Source organism: Sus scrofa, chromosome 6 (genome assembly GCF_054392235.1).
Source record: "Sus scrofa isolate SSC_HxYL_T2T_F1_AM1 chromosome 6, Sscrofa_HxYL_maternal_Yorkshire_Landrace_v2.0, whole genome shotgun sequence".
NCBI classification, from domain to species: Eukaryota; Metazoa; Chordata; class Mammalia; order Artiodactyla; family Suidae; genus Sus; species Sus scrofa.
Genome location: NC_139388.1, coordinates 149,340,721 through 149,364,139, shown reverse-complemented (window position 1 = coordinate 149,364,139; position 23,419 = coordinate 149,340,721). Strand labels below are relative to the sequence as shown.

The 23,419-nt window shown below is 47.9% G+C and overlaps 1 protein-coding gene and 1 non-coding gene across 6 annotated transcripts in view; one reads left to right on the top strand and one right to left on the bottom strand.

Annotated features, from left to right (window-relative positions):
- Positions 1-1,854: 1,854 nt before the first annotated feature.
- The window catches only part of GNG12 (G protein subunit gamma 12), a 136,235-nt gene continuing 114,670 nt past the window's right edge, over positions 1,855-23,419 (bottom strand). For 4 of the 5 annotated variants that reach the window (XM_084958132.1, XM_084958135.1, XM_021093257.2 and 1 more), the window contains 2 exons: positions 7,710-7,821; positions 1,860-5,845 (listed from right to left, as the gene is read on the bottom strand). In XM_084958132.1, coding sequence (XP_084814258.1) covers positions 5,720-5,845; positions 7,710-7,802 — 219 coding nt within the window. In that variant the 5' untranslated portion in view covers positions 7,803-7,821 and the 3' untranslated portion in view covers positions 1,860-5,719. 5 annotated transcript variants of the gene reach the window in all.
- LOC146402873 (U6 spliceosomal RNA) lies at positions 22,648-22,753 on the top strand. Its single transcript, XR_014808798.1, has one exon. It is a non-coding gene; the product is annotated as a U6 spliceosomal RNA (small nuclear RNA).

The window sequence follows — 23,419 nt, the reverse complement described above, 5'->3', positions numbered from 1 at the left end:
ATTTCAGGATGAATTTATTTGGATTGCATTTTCTTCCAGTGCAGAGAATATATGGGTTTCTTAAAAGATTAGTTGATAATTGCCTTTGGAAAGGATAAGCAATAAGATCCTGCTGTGTGGCACTGGGAACTATATCTTAGTCACTTATGATGGAGCATGATAAGGTGAGAAAAAAGAATCTATACATGTATGTTTACTGGCTTACCATGCTGTACAGTAGAAAATTGACAAAACACTGTAAACCAGCTATAATTAAAAAAATCATAATATAAAATAAAATATACCTTCCCCCAAAAAAGTAGTTGAGGTAAGGGTTCCTGAGACCCACTGCACATGTTTGCTTAGCGCTGGTCTATAGTTAAATGGCCTCTAGTAGATGTGATTGACTCAGATAAGGAGACTGTCATTGGGGCAACAGAAGGGCTCATCTGAAGGCAAAGGTCATTTGCTGCTCACCGTGGCAAAGGGGTAGAGTCGCAAGCAGGGCCACGCTCTGAAAACAAGCTAAAGGCAATAGTCACGCTAGGTTGTGCAAAGACGGCTAGTGCTGATGGTGGGGCACGTTCCGCACAGAGCAGTAAGCCCAGGTGATCTAGGCGTAGGGAGGGAAGGCAGGAGAAAGGCTCAGAACTGTCTACCTAGCCCCAAATAAGGCTTATGTTGACCATCCATATGTAAATGTGTAACAGACCCTTTGCCAATGAGAAGCTGATCACAGCGCATGTCCAGGAGAACTGGCAGGTGATTTGACAGGCATCTCCAGGCTTAGTTCCCTCCATTACCAGCAGGTTTCTGTTCTTTCTTCATACCATTAGGGATGTGTACCATTTCAGCTGCCATGTTCACTTACTTAATCTACCCTTTTCAGCCTCACTATGCTCCTCCTTCTCCTTCTCACTACCCAGTTCTGTCTACCACCCCACAATAGAATCATCTTCCATTGAAAGTCACAGGAATTTCTGGGAATTTGGTCTGAACCAGTGAAGGTGCTTGTTAGCTCCTATTTTTCAAGACCAAGGTGTCTCAGGTCTTCAGTCCTTTCCCAGAAAGTGTTGAGTGGCTTTCTCCCGTACCCTTTGTAGTATGGGAGTCCGGTTCTTGGAAGCAGGGGCTGTCTCAGCCCATGATCAGGCCCTTGCTGGCTCCCTGCCATCCCCCACCCCCTGCCTCTTGGGATGACGTAATCCTCCCTTCACCTCTGTGGGAATCCCAGCTCTGGAGGAAGGAACCGGGCAGGAGGCAGGGTACCTTGGTGAATATGAGTCATCAAGTCTGATGACCTTTACATTTGTTATCTGTTTCCATGGTCACAGTTGGGTCTCAGGATGGCAGACAGCCTTCCATACATAGTGAATCGTTACGTCACTCCTTAACAACTTGCACAAACTTCCTGTGGCCTGCAGGATAAATAAGTGTATGGGAGATGCTCTCAACACTAGCTTTGAGTTCATATTTCTCCCTCTCCTGTCATTTGGTCCCAGGGCTTCATTCCAATGCATACTGGGTTTCTTCTGTCAAGATCTGGTTCAGACACGGCCTCCCTTGGAAACCTTCTGAGACTTTGCTGATAGGGAGGTGGCCTCCTTCCCCTGGGCTCTTGCAGCATGTGTGTCCACTGTGTTCAGGCAGTTCGCCCATAGTGCTATGAGTTTATACATCTGTCAGTCCCCTCCTCCTTGCTCAAGGCTGTGAGCCTTAGCCATTTGATGGTCCTCAGAGCCTAAGTTCTATACCTGGCTCTCAGCAGACGCTCAGAAAATGTTAACTGAACGAATGCAGGAAAAGGGGGAGAAAACTGGTCTTCTACTAATTTACTGAGCGGAATACAGGTAGGAAGACACAACGAGGCACGGACCCAGTAAAGGGAGCAATGGTGCTTTAATGAAACGTCTTTCAAATCTGTGAACACGTTAGCTGTGAAGTAAATGATTTTATTCTTTCCACAGAACAGATTTCCAAACAATGATCACAATGTTTAGGTTAATAAGAGGCTGGACAGATGAGGAGCCAAAGAATGTTATAAAACAACAATCCCATCAACTATTATATCAAATGCAAATTTACTGAGACATCAAGAGACTACATGTTTATAGTTACATGGCTACAAACAAGACATTATTACAGTAATCAAGTCCATAAAACTAGAAAACAAGCCATATAACAAAAATGCCTTTCCTAAGCTATTAAATGAGCACAACACAATAGACAAACCAATTTTCTACTTGAAGCAGCTTATAGCACCAACATGTTGGCAGGACCAGTAGAGGGGGGGGTAGGCCGTTGGACGGAACAGAAGGATCTCAGCCATTATCTACTTTAAGCCCCTTGTTTTACAGATGGTGAAATGGAGGCCCAGAGGGATGACATGCCTTGTCCAAAGTCACACAGCACAGGGACACAGGATTGGCTAGACAATGATGACCCAGGCCACCCAGCTCTAGGTAAGTGCTCTATGTTCACATACAGATAATTCTATTTGATTCAATGTATTTTTTTTTCCCTATTAACAGCTCTACCATAAAAGAAGTCAATACAAGTTATAAACACTCTGGTATTATATTTATTGAAAAAGGACTGACACGTACTGTGATTCACTTCTTGGGTCTATATACATCTTATCAAAATGGGGAGTAACCACTCAGATGACACGATCTTAGCTGCAAATTGGTCAAGAAGAAGGCATCTGAAGGGCAAGTGTGGCACATCCTTCACGACTTCAGTTAACCTATGCCTCCAAATTACTAAATCATGGGTATGATTTTTTTTTTCCTGATGATTTAAGATGAGTAAAGTACAAAAATAGTGCAAATAAAGAGCAAATCAGGTCTTTTCTTTAAAGGGTACACATGGCCCTTTTCATTTTGGTACGGGAAGGACAGGTTAGACACCTGATTCTTTTTAGGAAAAAAAGTAACTACAACCTCTAGTTTGTGAACCACCTCATATAGAAAGGGTTTCTCTATTTTTCTTTTAAAGTGTTTCTGTAAAATACTTTGGAGTCATGGAATGCTGCTTAGCGTATCTTGCTATGGGCCTGAGGCCTCAAATGGACAGCATTATGATGAGCTAATGAAGATGTCAGAAGAGAAAAAGATCACTTTTAACCAAAGCAGCATTAAAGACTAAGGATATTGAACATGTTTCAATAGCTTCATAGCTATGAAGCCAAGAAGCTGCATGTACAAAAGTGATTACATGTGTCATTACAGTGGTAGTGGGAAAAAAATAACACATCCTGGACGTGTCCACCAGCATCAAAAACCAGCTGCTGCAGAACAGTTTAACTGTGGCTTCATGAGTAGAATAAAGCCTGATAAATAAAAGTGACTTCTGTGTATCATATATATATGTGTGTATATATATATATATATTATATTTTTTTCACATAGACGTCTAGTTATAAGTAAATCAACATTTAACTCCAATTTTTTCCCCCTTGGCTACAGCATCAAAGGATTTCATTTCACTTTGCTTGAACGTGACCTATACCTGGTTAGGACGTTACATGCTGCTCGTGCTCAGAGCCTTTACTCTATCTGGCCAGCAAAAATAAAAGTGAACTCTCCTGGGACCTCAAGTCCACTCCTTAGCACTACAAGCATATTAACAAATATATAGCAAAACATACTTATTTTCTGTTAGGTAAAAGAACGTGTTTTAGGACTAAAGGATAAACTATGCTTGCTACCAAACATGTGTGCATACCAGTATAATAAAAGCAATTTCACGACAATATTTTGTAACAAGCTGCATTATAAATATTTAAGGAAACATGGTAAAAATCAGAGAGAAAATAAGATTAGTGTTCTAAAACTACTGCTAGAAAAATATTTTAAAAAGCATGTCTCATTACGTGAAGCATTAAATGTAAAGTTGTCACTTTAATGCGCATTTCAGATCTCACCTTTGGAAAGAGGGAAAAAAAAAAACAAACCTTTCTCTCTGCAACAGGTGCCTGTGATTTCCTTGGAAACTGGACGTATTGAAGAACCAAAGGGTAGGTGACAAGTGTGTACGGGCAGTGGTGTGATTTTCACATGGTCTTGGACGAGGCAGGGTGGTTCACAATGCTGAGTAGATAGGTGACTGGGAAAAATACGGACTATATTTGAGCAGTTTAAAACCAGTGTTGCATTTGCCTGCAATGAGCCTAATACTCAAAGCCCAAATGTGAGAAGGGGGCTTGTGCCACGGGGCTGGATTGTCCAGAACTAGGGAAAACCATGGGACATAACTCCTTCTTGGGGTTGACTCCTTTTTGAGAACAAGGTTTTAATCCATCATTATTTTTAACGAGCTGACGCTGACTTAACATCAAAGGCTGAGTGTACGGTTTGGGAATGTAAGTGAGCATTGAAAATAAAGACCCTCTCTTCCTCTCTGGTAAAGTTAACATAGCCTCTTGGCCATAGGAGATGCCTTCTTTTGGGATCCCCGCTGCAAATGCTGTGCATGTGTGGGGGCAGGCTTCATGCCCAGAGGAAATCAAGGAACCCGACACCAGCTGCTGGAGCCCGTGGACCCAAGTAGTGAACCACTGAATGAATCCAATCCTCTTGGATGTTGCGTGGAAAAGGTAAGGGTGGGGCTGATGCTACCAGTTTGTGAAAAGAGCCTAAGTGTCTTGATACTTTTACGTTCATTGGGTGTTTCTGCCCCATCACCTTCTACCCACTTGGGGAGGTGAAGATGACCTCTGAAGACAGACGTTCTGGCAGCAGAGGAAAGATACAGGGAGGCAGAGAACGTGAGCTAAATCACAGAGAGCAGCTGGTTTCCACGCATTCCTGCTCCCCTCTCGGCCGGGCTCAAGGCTGCTCTGTCTCGTTCCCGTGGTTAGAGAGTGGAAATTTCAGATGTGTCTACCCCTGATCCCGAGACTATGGGCCCTGGGTACCACCCAAGGGCCTCCTCCCCTTTTCTAGACTCAGGATCACTGAAGCCTGAAAGCCCTTGGTGAATTCATACCTCCTATTATAAAAGGGCTTTTAGCTCAGGTTTTAACATTTTAATTGGCACAGTTTATTGTAGCCTAGGAGGTCAGCAAGATTTCAAGAGGAGAGAGATGACTTCATTACTCAATTACAATGCACACAATCGTAAGGGAGTTCTTGACTTTGTGCACAGTTACTACAAGCAAAGAATTTAATTCCACCGACACACAGCTCACGATCAAGGTATAGCTTTGGAGCTGAGGAACAGATGGTATGGAGAGAGAGACATTTCAGTACGGAAATAAGCTTTGAGATGTGTATATACAAACACACAAATATATATACACAACACTCCTCACCCATGTATACTGTACAGATTGGCACAACCCTATTAAGAACACACGATGATAGAAAGGTTTTAGGCCTTAAGTTGTCTTGGCATTTTAATCTAGACGAATGCTCAGGTAATTGGGGTCTTAACTGGATCACTCATATATTTTAATGGTGTTTTTGAAAAGGCCAGATCAACTTTCCTTCAGCAGTCACCCCATATGACACACTAGTTACCAAAGGGAAAACGAGACTGCTATTTTGTATTAATTCAGTAAAGGGTATTTTAGAGCAAGGACAACTTGGAAAATAAAGACTTCAGAGTCGATGATTCCAAGCTAAGAGCATTTTAGTGATTAGCAGTGGTTACCAAATAAGCCGAAGGTAAATCTTTTTAAGGAGCTGCTCACAATTTGCTTTGTTGGGACGTGGGGCGGGACTGCTTGACTTCTCCTCTATAAGATGATGCAGGTTTTCTTATCCTTGAAAGGGTTTTCTGAAGTTGGTATCCCCATCAGCAGAGGGTCATTTCTGGCATGTTCCTCGCAGTAGGACATGAGGTCCGCTGATGCCTTGGAAACCTGGTATGTAGGCAAGTCAAAGAAAACAAAGAAAATACTTTATCTGCAAGCTTTAAAGCTATCTGAATACTCACCCATTGGGTGGAAGACTTGGGGAACAGGCTAACCAGTGTCTCGAAGTATCACTCCCAGATTACCTGCTACTTTAAAAGGGAAAAGGTGGGGAGTTCCCTGGTGGTATGATGGTTAGGACTCAGTGCTTTCACTGCCTTGGTCCCGGTTCAGTCCCTGTTCTGGGAACAAAGGTCCCAGGTGAAGCCGCTGTGTACCATGCCCACCCCTGCGCCCAAACAAAAGGAAAAGGTACTTTAAATGGACATTTCTGATAAGGTCCTCCTTTACCAAGTGATCAAACTGACATCAGCTGTCTCCCAGGGTGAGTGTGGAACACATACCGCCAGCTAGCTAGTACTCCCACCAAAACATCTAGCCAGATTCTGACTGTGGGCAAACCATCCCATCTAAAGAGCAGGCCATTCTGCAAAGTGAGTGACCGGGATGCTTCAGAGCTGGACTGTGTGTTACATACCATTAGCAGCTGATGCTCAGTGTGCCAATTGTACTGTGGTTAGCTGGCAGAATGTTCTCGGTGAAGTAGCAGGGTAATGAGTCATAATGCCTGGAAATCACTTTTGAGTAGTTTCAAGAAAAAATTACACGAGTATGTGTGTAGAGACAGAGACAGGAAATGTGGGAAAAGACTAACAAATGGTGAATCTTGGTAAAGAGTAGGTGGGAGTTTGTTGTTATAGCTCTTCCAGAGGTTTGACATTTTTCAAAAATAAAAAAATCAGGGGAGGGGAAGAAGCCAAGCACCTGTGATTCAAAGGCAGGCTGTATCTTGGTTTCTGTGGAATAAAAAATTGATCAGAATGCAGCAACAGAGTTAGAACCAAATTATGGTCTCGGAGCCAAAACTCTGAAAGAACAAGAGCCAAGGTCTAGGGGACTTGCAAGACTTGGCTTGGGGAGATAAAAAGAGGGACAAAAGCAGCGTGGGAACAGGCATGCGTTAAAAATGGACATGCCATGTCCTGGTCAGCAGTCTGGGTAGGAGACCCTCAGAACAATCGGATCATGGTCCTTGGGCCAGGGGCTCGGGGCCGCCAAGCCCTTGACAGATAGAGCGCGGGAAGCCTCCTGTTTTGAAGACAAGGTGACTATCTCCCGGCCCAGAGGAATTTATCAGGTGACTGCTTCGGTATCGAGGAAACAGCATGACTCACAACATTCCAAGGTATTCCAACATTGCTGCCTCGCTGTCTCTTGGGATTTGGGGGGAAAAGCCTTCCAAGTCAGGTGACCCTACCAATGCCTTCTGGGTTCTTCCAGATCTCAACTAAGGCTGGCAATGGGCACCCTGGGTGCAGAAGGTGGTCACAGAATTCCACACCCACTCAAAGAGCGGCCGTCTCCTAAACGGGAGACCTGGTTGCTGCACCATCTGCCTTGCCTGGGTGATGTTGTTAGGGCCGTGGCTGCACTGATAATGCTAGAACACTTCAGACATTCCAGAGGGATGACCAGGGTATTAACAAAGTCCACCTGGAACCCCCGTCTAGACGGAGAACATGGCAAGCAGAGGGCTTGACCATGTGCATTCAGGGAAGGCAGGTCCTCAAGAAATCCTGTCACGGGTTTTAGGTTTTCTGTCCAAACAGAGGCGAACTCAGACAGGCTCAGCCGAGCTTCTGCCGTGGGGCTTGTGCTATTAGAAATCAAAGTTTAAGACTCTTGCTCAAGGAGAATCCTGGCATTTGGCTGAACTAAAGGGCACCCACCACCTTCTCTGAAATGGGGCCTCGCCGTGGGCGAGCAGAGGGAGCTGGTCTGAAAACGTGTCGGATCCACTGGAGGCTCCTACCTTTATTCTTTCAATGGAAGCTTCCATCCTCAACTGCTGCACCGTCCTCCTTGCCTGCGCGATGTTGTTGGTGCTGGCTGTTTTGCTTGACATCTTCGCTGAGGGTTTTCACCTGAAATACGAAGAAAAACAAATTTTTTTCAGGGTGAAGAACAGTCATCTTTAAGCTGTTTCAACCTTCATCATGCTTTGTGTTACTTGAGGGGAAAAGGATGCATTGCCAGTCGCCACAGCCTCTGGGAGGCAGTTCCTACAAAGCCCCTCAGCAACTGGAGGGCTGGCCTGGGTCTCGAAGCCTGCAATCCTTTTGAGCACTTTTCTGCAGAAACCCCGTACTTGTGGTTCCATCCACGCACCCCCACATACAGCATAAAGTTGCCTTTCCTAGGATTTTCTTAGGGGAAATAAACACACACAAACGGCTGTGGTACTTAGGAGGCCTCCGGCACACAGGAGCACGTGCAACTGGAGGCTGTGTCCCGTGTGCAGGTTAACAGGACCGCCCTGTATGTTAAGAGGAGCTGTGACTGCACTTCGTCTTGGCTCGCTTACCCAACTATTACACCGATGCAAGTCCTGGCACCAGAGAACAGCCAAAGAGTGCTTCTGGAGACCTTTGCACAAAGGGTGCATTCTGAGGTGCTATCAAGACCTGCAATCGTTTGCAGAATGTTAGTTGGGCAGATAAGGGTGTCTTTATGCCAGAAAAAGTGGGACCCTTTCAGCTGAAAGACTCTCAATGACAGAGCCACAGCAAATGTCAAATGGGATAGCGCCTCGAGCCTGAAATATTTAGTGAAACTTTATCAGTCCCCGCCTTTGGCCTCTCTCTGGCCTCATCCTGGCAGCCAGGGCGCTTGCTAATCCCACCCATGTTCCTGGGCTGACTCTTCTCTCGGGCCTGAGCCCTTGGATTCTAGGCTGCCTTTTGCCTCCCTCTCCCCAGCCACCTGGTGAACAGCAAAGGAAACATCGTGGACCTTGAGCTTCGACCTGTCTAGTTGTCCAATGGCACAGTCCAAGGGGAAGGCGGGCCGAGGAAGAGCACTGCCTGGTGCCCCTGCCATATATGGCTAAGTGATGGCACTAGAAGAAATCACAGAGCTGGCAGGCCTGGCAGCAGCGTGGCAGTTTTATGACTCAGAGCAGGTGGACAGTAGGTGTGCCACCCTGGTGCTATGCCGGGGCGCAGCAAAGTCAGGGCGCCGTGGCGCAGCAAAGTCAGGGCACCGTGGCGCCGGCAGCAACCCCAGGCTGACTCAACCTGCTGGACGGGCTGAGGCTGCACAGAGCATAGCTGCAGACAAGGCTGCAGAAAACGGTAACCCAAGGGCTCCAACAGAGTCCATCAGAGGTCTACAGCGCTTGGAATGCTCCTGAGGGCTGAGTTCAAGGACTTGGACCCTCTGAGGTCAGAGGCATGTGGGTCAAATGCACCAATAACACGGTGCTTTGAACTGCATGCAGAACTTTGAAATCCAGCCTCATCAGCCAGCTTCACGTTCCTGGTTTGTACCCCGCCTCTTCCACTTGCTAGCTGGTTGACACCGGCACTTACTCAACCTCCGTGAGCCCATGTTTTCTCATTTATGCTGTGTTTTTTTTTATAGTAGAGGGATACTACTGTCTTTGAGGATTCAATTCACTGATCCTCATGTACTGTTTAGCATAGGAGCAAGGCACTCTGCACCCAGCAGCTGCTAGGATATTTGTCCTGGGGAGTCACACCTGGCACAATGAACGGGAATTCCCTGTGTATCTGTCATTGTCCTCCTGGTCATCGGTCAAGAGTTTTGATGGACTGGTCTGGGTGGGCTATAGGCATGGAACCTAGGCCTCCTGCTACTGTCTAGTGTCAGGGCAGGATGGAATAGCTGGTGACAGCCCACTGGGGATTGCCCTAAAATAAGGGAGCCCAAGCCGTGCAGGAAACTGGGAGGAGGCATTGTGTGGCAGGGCACAGTGGCCTTGCCTTGTCCTAGGCTTTGGGAGACCTGATTATAACACACTTCCTAATGCACTGCCTCTTCCTCAGATTCCTCAGTCATCCTGCCCCACCCAAAGGAGAGGCCTAGGGTCTCCTCCCAATGACTTGGCTCACACCCCGTGGCCGGGCCCAGCCTGTTCTGTGCTCCCAGGCAAGCGCTTATTAACAGAGCCTTTGAAATGGGTCTAAGGCAGCAGGCACTCGCTGTGAACAGTGTGAAGTGCCCCAACCCACAGCACGGGTCCTTGCTTCGTTCCCTGCGGCGCGTCAAACTGGGTTCCCTGGCCAGCTGGCGCCGGTCCTGAGGACTGGCCCCCAGTCTGCAGAATGCAAATGTGACACCCTTTCTGAGCAGCCTGTGGTTTCCAGGCTGCACCCTCAGGACTTTCTGAAGGTTCCCTCTGCAGGAAAATAACGCCGAGCATTCTCTTCGTCTTCTCAAGCTCCAGGGCATAAAGCGTCCCAGGCCCGAGCAAGTTTTCCTGTAATTGCAGAACATTTCACACACGTATCAGGACTGGGTCAGCCTCAGCTCCCACCCATGTGGCCGTCAGCAAAGAGTCCACAATGGGGCTTTATTTATAAAGTGCTTGGGTCCATCCCCCTAAAATCGGTGAGGAACTTTGCATCTGCTACACGGAGGACTTACTTCCTGACTGTCTTATAGTCACGATTATAAACAGCCAGCGGTTCACAGATCGTGCTTGCCAGCTCAGCACTTGTTCAGCTTCCCCCACTCCTGACATCTGTGTCCTGACCTGCTCCTCCACAGCCTGCTCCCCCTCCCTCAGAGTGCTTCCTGCTCCCTTCCACTGGGGAACCCTCGAGAAAACCCCAGGTCCACCGAAAAAAGAACATCATTTTTTAAGGAGACAGGCTTCCTAGGACACCTCAAATCAAAATTACATTGTTTCAACTTAAAGGAGCCTCCTCAAGGAACTCAATCTGCTGGGCTGAGTTGCCTTGCGTGTCCACAAGCAGGGTCACGGCTGTTTGACGCCTGAGCGGTGGGCCATGTTTACAGGCCCTGGAGGTCTTGCTGGGGACTTCCTTCCCAGTTGCAGCTGCCTTGCATCGCTCAACAGCTGGGCTGGGACAGAACCAGACCCAGAGGCTGGGATGCAAACATCTCTGAACATCTCTGCATCCTCAGAGGGTTTTCTTCGGTCTTCCCTCAGTGGCAGGGATGTCTGGCTGTTTGTTTGTGCTACTAGTTGGATAAAAAGCAGGCTTTATTCTTACTCCAAGAATAGCTTCCAAGACAAACACCACCTGATATGTGTATGGACTCTTAGAACACACATGTGCTTTCATCTGCATCCATCTGTGAAGCTTCACTCTTGACCTGAAAGGCATTTTACTTTTTCATCCTTGCTTTAGAGAGGAGGCAACTAAAATTAGAAAAAAACTTGCTCCAAGTGAATCCAGCTCACAGCCTTGAACCAGTCCACAAACCTCTCCACCCTGGAAGTCACACCTCCTACTCTATCAAGGAAAGGATGCGATTCCAATTAATATGATCCATAAACATTCAGGGCATCACCAAACTGTCCACAACATGGCTCTCAATCAAGGGTGACCTCGACACTCCATGACCTGGAGGTGTGGCCTTGCTCATGGCTTCGTGTTTCTGCAACACCCCTTCTCGTGCAGAGCCGCTGTTTGTCTGTCTAGTGCCCTGAAGGACAGGCCTCCCCTCTCATATCCACAAGCTAAGCCAGAATGTTCTTACTGTGGCTACCAGGCTTGAACTGAGGCTGGCATCTGGACATTTTGAGTGCCAGGGCTCTGTCCCACCCAGAAAGGCCCAGGCCTGGGCCTGCCTGTGCAGACCCCCAGGTTTGATAAAGCCCTGCCTATTGCTTCTGCAGCCCCTGTTTTCATTTGGTACTTGTGGCTGAGAGATTTGCATAAGCATGTATAGTATTTAGCTATTCAGATACTTTGCATTGATTTTAATGCTGTTATTCATCCGAATCCTCAGCTTCCTAGAAATTCCTAGGAACAAGATGTCGCATTAGGGCAATGTGGGGCATTTTCATCTTTGTCTAGAGGGGCCTGGAGCAGGGAGGGGAGGGTGGGGATGGAAAGTGTGTCACAGAGCACACTCTGGGAGGAAGGCACCAGGAAGCCCCAGGATCTGAATCACAAGTCCTCATGGCCTGACCAGTAATTGAACCGCTGGAGTGAAGCCAACATGCTGAGCAAACACACCCCTTGTGAAGGTAATAAAAGAGCAGCCTGTGAAAAGTCAGCCAGCTTCCACTTACCCTTGGATCTGGATCCTTCCATCAACTAGCCACGTCTTAACCCCAGCTCTCTGCCTGCCCCTCATCTGCTCAACGGTGGCAGCAACCTATCCCACAGGCTTGCTGGGAGGACCAACCGAAGCACCCAGGCTAATGCATCCGTGACACACAGAGGTTTCCCCAGTGCTGGGCCCAGGCTTCTTAACAGGACGGAAAGCACACATTCAATGGGAAACAAGGGAGAAATTCAGACAGCAAAGAAGAGATCCCTGGTAATCCGATCAGGTAGCTGCATCTACTAATAGGGCCCTGGAAGGAGGGCAGGGCATGGAGAGTCAGGTCCCTAAGAACGGTTTTGTTTTGTTTGTTTTCTTTTTAGGGCCTCGCCTGCAGCATATGGAAGTTCCCAGGCTAGGGGCTACATGGGAGCTGCTGCTGCCACCCTACACCACAGCCACAGCAATGCAGGATCCAAGCTGCAGCTACAACCTACGCCACAGCTCACGGCAGCGCTGGATCCTTAACCCACTGAGTGTGGCCAGGGATCGAACCTGCATCCTCATGGATACTACGTCAGAGTCTTAACTGGCTGAGCCACAATAGGAACTCCAAGCACAGTTTTTCTATTCTCATGAACACTTATTATTTTCCATCAGAGCCTGCAGGCTGGATCTAGACAGCAGATATGTTTGGTTGGGCCCCACGCACGGTTAATTCAATAGTGAGAAGTGGAAAGGAGGGAGAGAGGGAGAGAATGTGTGTGTGTGTTTTAAATGTAATTGTCATCCCTTGAAAAATGAAGAGACTTCACTTTGAACAATTTCTGGGAAAATCAGAACAATCTTACAAAAGTGGGCTGGCCCTGAGTAGTGGCACATTTGCCAGGCCCTGGCTGGGAACCCGTGGCATGGCCTTTACACTGGGCCTTGGAGACCTAGTTGCTAGGATGCTCTAGGATTAGCCAGGGGGCTCACCCCTGCCCCTGGCCCCTTCCTACCTTTGGGGCCCTGCCAGGGACTTGTAACCTATCTAAGTCTCAAATTTCTCATGGGAAAGATGGGGATAATAATACTTTTCTAGCTCAAAGGGCTGTTAGGGGCATCAGATAAACGCGCAGGGGAGTGGGGGAAATCCAGAGAACACTCTGCTGCCTCCTGGGATCACAGCCCATGGGAAGTGCTCTGAGCACGGCAGGCCCTGGAGTTCTTTTCTCCACCTGGTGTGCCTGCTGAACTGCAAGGTTGGAAAGTAAAAAACTGCCTCTCCTCCTGTGATCAGGCAACCTGTGTTTCCCCCCCACCGCCGCCCTGTCCAACATTCACAAGTATGAAGTCCTCCCCCCTTCCCCCATAACTCAGAATGTGACTATATTTGGAGGTAGAGTCTTTTTTACTTCCTGCAGGCTTTTGGGGGGCCCAGTTCTGTGGTGATGTCTAGATGTTGCTCCTGGGGGCTCCATCCAGAGGCAGCTGCTGCTTCTCTATTCCTTCTATTGATTATGCAAGCACCCAGTCCCCTGTATCGAAGCTCATTCTAACGTCCCCAAGAGTGCTTTTGGTTTGCTCTACCTGAACCCCGACTGACTCAGAATTGTTTAATCTGTTGTATTAGAAAGGGTTTACAAAGATTAGCTAGGATTTTTATTTCCTTATCATCGCTGCCCAGCACACCAAACCCTAAGACGTGAAAAAGAGGGAGAGCCAAGACACAGAATTCTCCTCCCCAAACAGAGCTCGCAGGCAAGGAGGCCAAGGGTGGTTGAACCTGTGACGGGCTGGCTGCATGTCCTGCCCTGCTTCTGTCCAGTTCTGGGAACAAAGAGCAAAAAGAACACGTTGCTGGCCTAAGGGGATGGACAATAAGAGGGAGCGATGAGGAAAGGCTGCATGGAGCAGTGGCAAAAGTGGTTTGGGATGAGGGGGAGATAACAAAGCGATAGTGATACTCCTTTTCTAAGAGACACTTATGAAGGCTCAGACTCAGCAGGATGAAAAAGAAAGGGAACAGCTGTCTCTCAAGACCTCAACAGAGCTCATCCTCTCAAAGTAGGTGTTTTTATACTTTTCTTTAAAGAGCAGGAAGCTGTGATCATTGGAACGCTCAGAACACTGACAAGGCTTATGCAAAGTATTTAACAAAAGGTCACCGATTGTGTTTTCCTAAGAAGAGCTAGAACCTGGAGATGTCACTGAGCACTGCATTGCAATGGCTTTGCCTAGGGTGAGTGTTGCACAGAAACTCCAGGTCACTTCTTCTTGATCTATTATTTTGGATAAGCTTCCACGATTATTGCATGGCCCTGTCCTCCAGCTGCACAGGCAACAACTGGACCATACTGGCCTTCTCCTTTCCTTAATCTGTTGGGAGCCCCCATTACCCGGGTTACTGGCTCCAGTGTTTTTGCGATGGTGATTAACATTCAGAAAACTACCGTTTATGGGGTGCTTCGTGTGTGCCAGGTAAGGAAACTCCAAATTTCATCCAGTCCTCTAAGAGGTAAATATGTTCATCATTTCTGTTTTCCAGATGAAGCCCAGAGAGATTAAACAAGCCTTGCCGAAGATCGCCTGGATTTACATAGCAGAGCTGGGACTCAGGGCCACCTGATCCTCAGGGTCTTCCCCTCTCCATTGCTATTCTGTACTAGATGCCTCTGCACAAGGGTACAAGGAAAGGATGAGGAGAAAGCAGGGCCGGGCGTCAGCCAGCAGCCCTGGGATAAAAGAAGACAAGGCCTCCAATGGGGGCCGGATAGATGGTCTTTGCTTAGAAGACCTAAGCGAAGGAGAATTATTGGTTGCTCTTATTTAAGAGGCCGCCTGCCCCAGATTCCAGGTAGGGCTATTGCTAAAGGCACAGGATGGTCCCATCCTCCTCCTGGGCCCTAGTGAGGCTGGCAGGGAGCCATGAGAATGAACACAACCTGGGCCATAAATCCAGAGGAGAGAGCCGCAGAGCCTGAGCAGCTGGTTCCTAACTTCACTGTATCTCTAGAACACCTGGGGTACTGGTTAAAACAAACAACCAAACAAAAAAACCTGATTCAGTATGTCTGGGGTAGGGTCCAAGCATCTGTATTGACGAGATTCCTAGGTGTTTCTCAGGGCCTCCTGCGAAACACCTGTGATGCTTATCAGCATCTCTGCCTCTTGGTTCTACTCGTGTTTATTTCTGCCTGGGTCTTAGGTCCATTTGAAAGAATGCCACTTCCTACCTATGCTTAACGTGGCAAAGCTGTGACCAAGCCCTGGAAAATTCGAACGCCTTCTCAACGACCTTGACCTCCACGATGAACCCATCTTCCTCTTCAGTTTGCAATAGTTCTTATCCTCGAACATGCTTCTCTGTAACTCGAGTCTGCATTTGTTTTCCTCATAGCTCCTTCCTTCTGGAACATGCCTCCTCCCTGGCTTCTGTGATGCTCAGCCCCCACTGTTCTTTCCCATCTGGGGCTATTCCTTTCTACAGCTCTCGATGCTGCTTCCAACTTGGTTTGCGCAGGGGCTCAGTCCTGGAGGCCTGGGGGAGCAGAGTGAATAAGAGCTTTCCCAGGCAGATACTGTTGAATCCTGGCTTCTCACTGTCTGCCTAAGTTGCTTCACTTCTCTGACTTGCAGTTCCCTCCTCTGTAAACTGGGAGGGGATAATAATAGTACCTCCTGAATAGGGCTGTACCAGGAGGAAATGAGAGAATATATGTAAATTGCTCAGCACCTGCCTCTCCCACACGGGCCCTCACAAATGGTACCTGCTCTATCCTTAAGGACTTGAGCTAAGACCAGCTCATGTCGCATGTGTACGCAGCCTTGACCCTTAACCTTAATTCCAATATCTAAATAAAAGCCTATTTAGATTTATACTCCAGTTCTGTACAGTTGCTTCAAACACAAGACACCTAAAACCTAGTGCAACACTGCTACCAGCCCCAGCCCTTCTCATGTCCCTTTCTTAACGAGTGACACCACAGTTGTCCTGGTCACTGAGGCATCCTTTTGCCCCACCCCTCCTTCCAATTCCTAAAACCAAGCTCTGTCCAATAGAAATGTGAGCCACATACATGAGGTTAAAATTTCTAGTAGCTACATGAAGAAAAGAGAAAAAGAGTACAGGCATAATTAATATATTTTATATAGCTCAAGATGATCAAAATGAAAATGTAAATCGATAGAAAAAATTGAGATAGTTTATGTTTTTGGTATTTAGTTGTTTTTTTTTTGTTTGTTTTTTGTTTTTTGTCTTTTTCTTTTAGGGCTGCACCCATGGCATATGGAGGTTCCCAGGCTAGGGGTCCAATCAGATCTGTAGCCACCGGCCTCCACCACAGCCACAGCAATGCGGGCTCCAAGCCGTGTCTGCGACCTATACCACAGCTCATGGCAATGCTGGCTCCTTAACCCACTGAGAGAGGCCAGGGATCAAACCTGCATCCTCATGGATGCTAGTTGGATTCGATAGCCGCTGAGCCACGATAGGAACTCGGTACTTAATCTTTCAAATTCAGTGTGCATTTTACACTGAGAACGCATCTTAATTGGGACCAGCCACATGTCAAGTGCTCAACTGTCACAGTGACTGTGTCATTGGACAGTACAACCTTGGATGCTGGAATTTTCCAAATTCTCTTGATTCATTCTATAACACCCACCCCCCCATTTGATTTTTCTCCATTTTCCAGTTTCCATCTTCCCTTAGCCTTGGCCCCCAGCACCACAAGTTAGGATTACTGTACCAGCCTTGTAACAGCACTCATATCTCTCATTTTTCTCCAATCCAGCCTGGGCATCATATGCTCAGATAAAGTACCATCTTTAGCTTATATCTCTCTGGCTCAAAAAAGTTCCAGGGATTGCCCAGTACCCCTAGGAAAAGTGCAAAGGACTTGGATTTGCAGCCAAGATCCTCTCTAATATTTCTGCCCCACAATAAAAATCCTAATCGTAAAAGCAGCCTATTACTGCACAGAGCTTACTGTATGCCAGATACTGGCCTATTTGCCAGGGACCATCAATACATTATCCTACTGCCTTCTCACAATCACCCTGTGAGAAAGTCTCTGTATTTTCATCCCCATTTTATAAATGAAGAAATGGAGGCACACAGAGGTTAAGTAGGTACCTAGTGTCAAAAAGCCAGCAAGCTGCTTGGCTGGGATTTGAGCCCAGGCGGTCTGCTTCCAGAGGCCCAGCTAGAACCTGCTATGTATACGGCTGCGGGGGCAGGGGGCTGTCACTCCATGCCATTCCTTGGCTTTGTAGGCTGTGCTTTCAAGTGCCATCTGCAAATCTCCACTCGAGTTCTGCCTGCTTCTCTTGACCTCTTTGAACTCACACTCCTTTTTGGTGAGGTCACATTTTTACTTCTTCCAGGAAGGTCTCCCTAATTACTTTTGCTTACAGCGATTAATTCTCTTTACGAATTCCTATTATATACTTAAAATTCAGGGGTTCAAGGACCCCTAAATGATGGCCCATGTGCGAGAGAGGGAGGCCAGGGGGACTGTGAATGAATTCTCTAAAATTGTATCCAAAATTCGGTGTGTGCCTATGTTTATTTTTTCTGAAGTGAGTGATCATTACAAGGGGGGGGGTTCACAATATGATTTCAAAGCTTAATTGTATGTTATTTAATGCTTCTTGTTATGTAACTGACTTTGTGTGTGTGAACACTGTCTTCCCCCTAAGTGGTGGGGAGTTTAGCTCAATGACAATAGTATAGCAAGTACATTTATTCATTACTTAAGTAGGTGCCAGCTACTATATCAAGTCTTCTCTGCAGATGTCAGGTCACTTAATACTGTCTGCAGCTCTAAGAGGTTGGAATTTTTACACCCACTGAGACTGATGCTCAGGAAGCTTACATAATTTGCCCAAGATCAGAAAGCTATAGAAAGTGGTAGAAAGAGGCTTTGCACCCAGATCTCTCCTACTTCGAAGCCACGCCCTTAACCAGGCAGGTGAGTTATCCATGCCATCTTCTCTCTCAGATTGACTAAGGCAGAGAATGGGTCCTCCATAAATACCTGGGTTAGATTAAGACATGCGACATAGCAACCAGTACAACACATCAGCCAGTGTGAACCTAGCACCCAGGGGTATTAATGTGCTCAGGGTTTGTTTTCTTAGAAACGGGATACACCCTGCTGGCTCCTTCCCACAGGTATCCTGAAAAATATTGCCTGTTCCAACGCAAAGGTAGTTACCCACCTGCCTGGTTCCCTTTACAGCTCTGAGAAGCTGGGGTGGAGTCCCCGGGACTCCGATGCACTTGACTCGGGCCAGTTTCTGGGACTCTGAAGTCCACCTGCAGCAGGGGCCAGCCACTTGTGTGATGCCCAGATTCTCGGGGCAGTACTGCTTTGCACCCCCAACTGTGCCCCACACAGGTTTGCAGCCACTGAAGGGGGCCATGGCAATAGCTCTCTGATGTGCACTGCAGAGGGGCAGGGCCCACCCCCACCCCTACCCCCACAAGGGTCCAGCCACGTGGAGGCCAGTGTTTACCATCAAGACCGAGAGTGACCTTGACAAACAAGTTTTACTCTCTTACCAGCCTAGCGAGACTAGCTGAGAGATGACTTGCTCATGTCTGCCTGGCTGGCTTAGGACAGCAGGATGTCCCATTTGTTAATCCATAAGTGAAAAAAACACATGAATGAATAAATTCCACAACCCCTTAGTATGGAGAACGAAGGCTAACATCAGCAGAGTGCTTTCTCTGTGCCGGGAACTGGGTGTTCAGGGCTTTATGTAAAGTTATTTACTGTTTACAACATCCCTGAAAGAAATTACTAAGCACACACAAGTGTGGCTATTTATATGTCTACCTCCAAAAATACAAATGGGAGCAAGTTACATGCACTGGTCTGTACCCTGTTTTTTTTTTTTTTTTCTTTTTCAAATTTGAACTAATGTTATATCTGGAGGTCACGGTGCAGGTGGCATTATTAACCCACTTTCCAGATGAGGAAATGGCCACTCTCCAGGGCTGCCATCAACCTCAGTGCTCCTAGATCACTGCATCTGCCTGCAGGTCCTACAGTGGGAGCTTGCAGGGGCGGGAGAGAGAAGACGTGGGAATGACCTGAGAGGCAGGAGACTGAGTTCCTGCCTTCAATGGGCTCACTGCTTTGGGGAGCAAAGGATGCTATGTGACGAGAGGAAGCCCCCTGGAACAGTGCTCTTCCCCCGCCCCCACCCCAGGCCAGTATCTGAAGTCAGTAGGTCTGGGCTGGGGAGGCGGGGTGGAGAATTTGCATTTCTAAGATGTTCTTCTTGCTGATGCCTATTTTGCTGGTGTGGAGGCCACTGGTGGAGGAGCAATGACATAGGGGGCTTCCTTGCTGGCATCACTCCCACACGCAGGCTCGTTCCCTTCCAGATGCTGAACACCTCAGGGTGCCATGAAACGGTCTCTTGGTTATGTTCTCACGTTGTTTGGAAATCATGCTCTCACTTCACAGAGCGTCGTTTGCTCTCCAAAGACACAGGCACTTCACCGTGAGCAAGTTATTTGCTGGGAAGGGACATAGGACCAATCTGTCTCAGGATGGAGGCAGAACACTCCAAATGCCCCTTCATCTCTTCCCTGTGGCGGGGTGGTCAATGGCCCTTCTGATACCTGAACCCAGAAGACGTGTGCCTTCTTTCCCATCTCTGTGACCTCCTGAGAGCCTTCCCCATCAGCCTTGCTGAGGGATCCGGAGGGACCCTCTCTGTCTCCCTCCCCAAGCTGCGCAGAGCTGGACGTGATCTGCAGTGAGTTCCCTTACCCGGGCTATTGTCCACAACACAGCCACTCTACCCTCATTCCTGGTGGGCCGACAAAGCAGCAGAAGAGAGACAGTTAGGATTCTGGTCATAAAGGCCTGGCATCTGACTGCCTAAGCAGAGGGCATGCTTTCTAATCTTGCCAAGCAGAGAGACGCTCACCCGCTTCTCCAGCGTGAATGCAATGAAACAACTCAAACACCTAATAGGAGAGTTGAAAGTGAGGCATCAGTCAACAGGAGAATGCTGTGGCATCCCCTTTTAGATTAAGAAGCAACCAGGTTGGCATTCCCGTCCTGGTGCAGAGGAAATGAATCTGACTAGGAACCACCAGGTTGTGGGTTCGATCCCTAGCCTTGCTCAGTGGGTTAAGGATCCGGTGTTGCCGTGAGCTGTGGTGTAGGTTGCAGATGCAGCTTGGATCTGGCATTGCTGTGGCTGTGGCACAGGCCAGCAGCTGTAGCTTCGATTTGACCCCTAGCCTGGGAACCTCCATATGCTGTGGGTGTGACTCTAAAAAGGAAAAGAGGGGGGGGGGGGAAAAGAAGCAACTAGGTCATCATTCTTCTGCCCTTTATTTTATTTTTTTTTCTTTTTGCCATTTCTTGGGCCACTCCCGAGGCACATGGAGGTTCCCAGGCTAGGGGTTGAATCGGAGCTGGAGCCACGGGCTACACCAGAGCCACAGCAAGGCAGGATCTGAGCCACGTCTGCAACCTATACCACAGGTCATGGCAATGATGGATCCTTAACCCACTGAGTAAGGCCAAGGATCGAACCCTCAACCTCATGGTTCCTAGTCGGATTCATTAACCACTGAGCCACAACGGGAACTCCACATTCTCCTGCTTTGAATGCTGCCAGCTGCTTGAAGGCATAGGGGTAGGTTCAAGAGAGGGAAAGGCTGAGAAGGACCGAGAAGAGTGTGTGTGTGCAGCTCACTGACCTTCATGGTCTTACCAGCCGGGCTGGGCATCACCCATGAACAATGAATGTGGGCTCTTACACAGGTGATTAAAGGGCTTGTGACTCCAATAAGACGGACTAAGTCCTGAATATAAATAAGGAATATCAGTGGGCCAAGTGCAAGCATTAGGAGCTTAGAGAAGACTGTCAGTGAGGGCTTGAGCAAGCAGACCTGTGTGAAGCAATACTCAAGTGGATCAATCCCTGAAGGCTAAGAACTAGATGGGTGGTAGTGAAAGAGCGGGGAGGATTTCAGCATGGTTCCTGAAGGGAACAGGAAAGCGTGGATTAAAACTGACTCTGGGGAAGTTCCCATTGTGGCTCAGTGGTGACTAGTATCCATGAGGATGTGCGTTCAAATCCCTGGCCTCGCTTAGGGGGTTAAGGATCTATCGTTGCCATAAGTGGCAGGGTATGTAGGTTGCAGAGGAGGCTCCGATCCTGTGTTGCCATGCCTGTGGTATAGACCAGAGGCTGCAGCTCTGATTCCACCCCTAGCCTGGGAACCTCCATATGCTGAAAGTGTGGCCCCGAAAAAAGCAAAAGAAAAGCTGACTGTTATGTGAGAATGGGAGCCACCAAAGGTTTCTGAGCAGAATGACAGGCAAAGGGAGTGCTATTGGAAAACTTATGTGGGTGGGACTATAAGTGGGCGGCAGAGAAAGACAAGTAGAATATTTCCATGGAAGGTCTAGGGGCAGGCAATATGGTATACAGATCACGTTTGGGATCAGAAGGAACGGGGCTCAAATCTGTGCTGAGCCACCCCAAGGTTCTCTATCTGCAAAACGGGATCCCAAGCGTGCCTATCTCACCGGACCGTAATGGTGAAATGGAATCACAGAGAAAAGAGCCTGGCAAACATGGAAACCAGCCCCCTGTTATCGCTCAGCATCATCACTGCTCTTGAGAGTTAGAACACAAGGTCTTAAACAGATGGCGGCAACTGGAATGCAAAGGTGGATGCATGCGAGAGGACATGGAAGAATGAACAAGACTTCTTTCTTCGGGCTGAACAGGGACCAGGAGCTCAGAGGTGGCGGTGGAAATGCTAGACTTTGGAGGGAGAGCATGAAGAAAAGAGCAGGGCACACCCCTGGGCCTTTGCCATGTGTACAGGCGACAAGAAAGGCAGCTTCAAAGGAGCAGAGAAGGGGTGGGGTGACACGATCACAAAAGCTAGGGGAAGAGAGGCAGAAGGGCAAGTTAGTGCTGTACAAATACGTTTAGTTAGCTATAAATATCATTAAAATGTATTATACCCCCCCCAAACACACTGGAAGAATATATTCCACAATGTAGCTATTGCTAGGCGGTGAGAATTTTAGGGGATTTTCAGTGTTTTTAATGCACTCCTGCAGTAAGGTTTGATTTATTTATTTTTTGCTCTTAACAGCTAATACGTGAACAGCACATACACTTGCCCAGCATTGTTCTGAGAGCTTTATAGATATTAACTTACTTCATCCTCAAAACAACGCTGTGAGGTTACTACTGTTTTCCCCAGGTTGGGATTAAAGGAACCGAGGGAGGCAGACGCGCGGAGCACATGCAGCCAAGGTCAGAGCGAAGGTGAGCGGAGGAGCCAGCGTTGCAATGCTGATCCGGCAGCCTGGCTCCAGGGTCTGTGCGCTCAACCACATGTGATACTTTTATGACTAAAAAAAAAATCCCAGTAATTGCTATTCACAAAACCAGGAGGTGGGGCAGTTATTCGTCACTTTACAGGGGGTAAAGGAAGGAGAGAGCAAACAAAGCTTGTGGGACTCAGTGACGGGGAGTTCCCGGGGGGCCCTGAGTGAGGGGTTTCCACTGGGAAGGGAAGGGAGGTGGGAGTGTAAGGGACCAAGAGAGAACTACTAATTCAGGAACGTGGGTGGTGAGTGCAGGGGACTATTTCGAGACATGTGGCCGTGTGGTGAAGACAAGGAGCTGGATGGGAACTTTTAGGGGCAGGAGGATTGTTTGAAGAGACGGTTGGCAGCCCATATACTCAAACTGGAACGATACAGAGAAGATTAGCATGGCCCCCTGTGCAGGCATGACATGCAAATTCATGATGCGTTCCATACTTTTATGTACACCTGAGTCACTTTGCTGTTCAGCAGAAATGAATACAGCACTGTAAATCACCTACAGTAATAAAAAAAAAAAAAAAAAAAAAAAAAAAAAAAAAAGAGGGAGAGAGAGAGGAGTTCCTGCTATGGCGCAATGGGATCTGCGGTGTCTTGGGAGCGCTGGGAAGCATGTTGGCTCCCTGGCCAGGCACAGTGGGTTAAGGATCTGGTGTTGCCCCAGCTGCAGCTTAGGTTGCAACTGGGGTTCGAACCTAATCCCTGGCGAGGCAGCTCCATATGCCCATGAGGCGGCCAGAAAAGAAAGAGAAAGAGAGAGATGGTTGTCATGTGAGGGTTTTCTAAAGCAGAGGAGGAGCTCTGAGCAGCTAGGGAGAGAGTGATGATGCCAGAGGTTGCTGCTGAGAAAGCCAGAGAGCAGGGGCACCAACGGAGTAGGGAGTGAGGAGCATGAGGGGCTAAGAGAAGAGGGAGAGGTGGAGATGAAAAGCAGGCGAGCGGGGCACCAGGAAGCTCAGGCTGAAAGCCTGCTCCCAGATGAGGCAAACGAACTACCAATGATGCAGCAACAACATGGGCGAATCCCTCTGACATCACGCTGGGCAAAGGGGGCCCGTCACAAAAGAGCACATACGAATTCCATTTACATACAGTTCAAAGCAAAGCT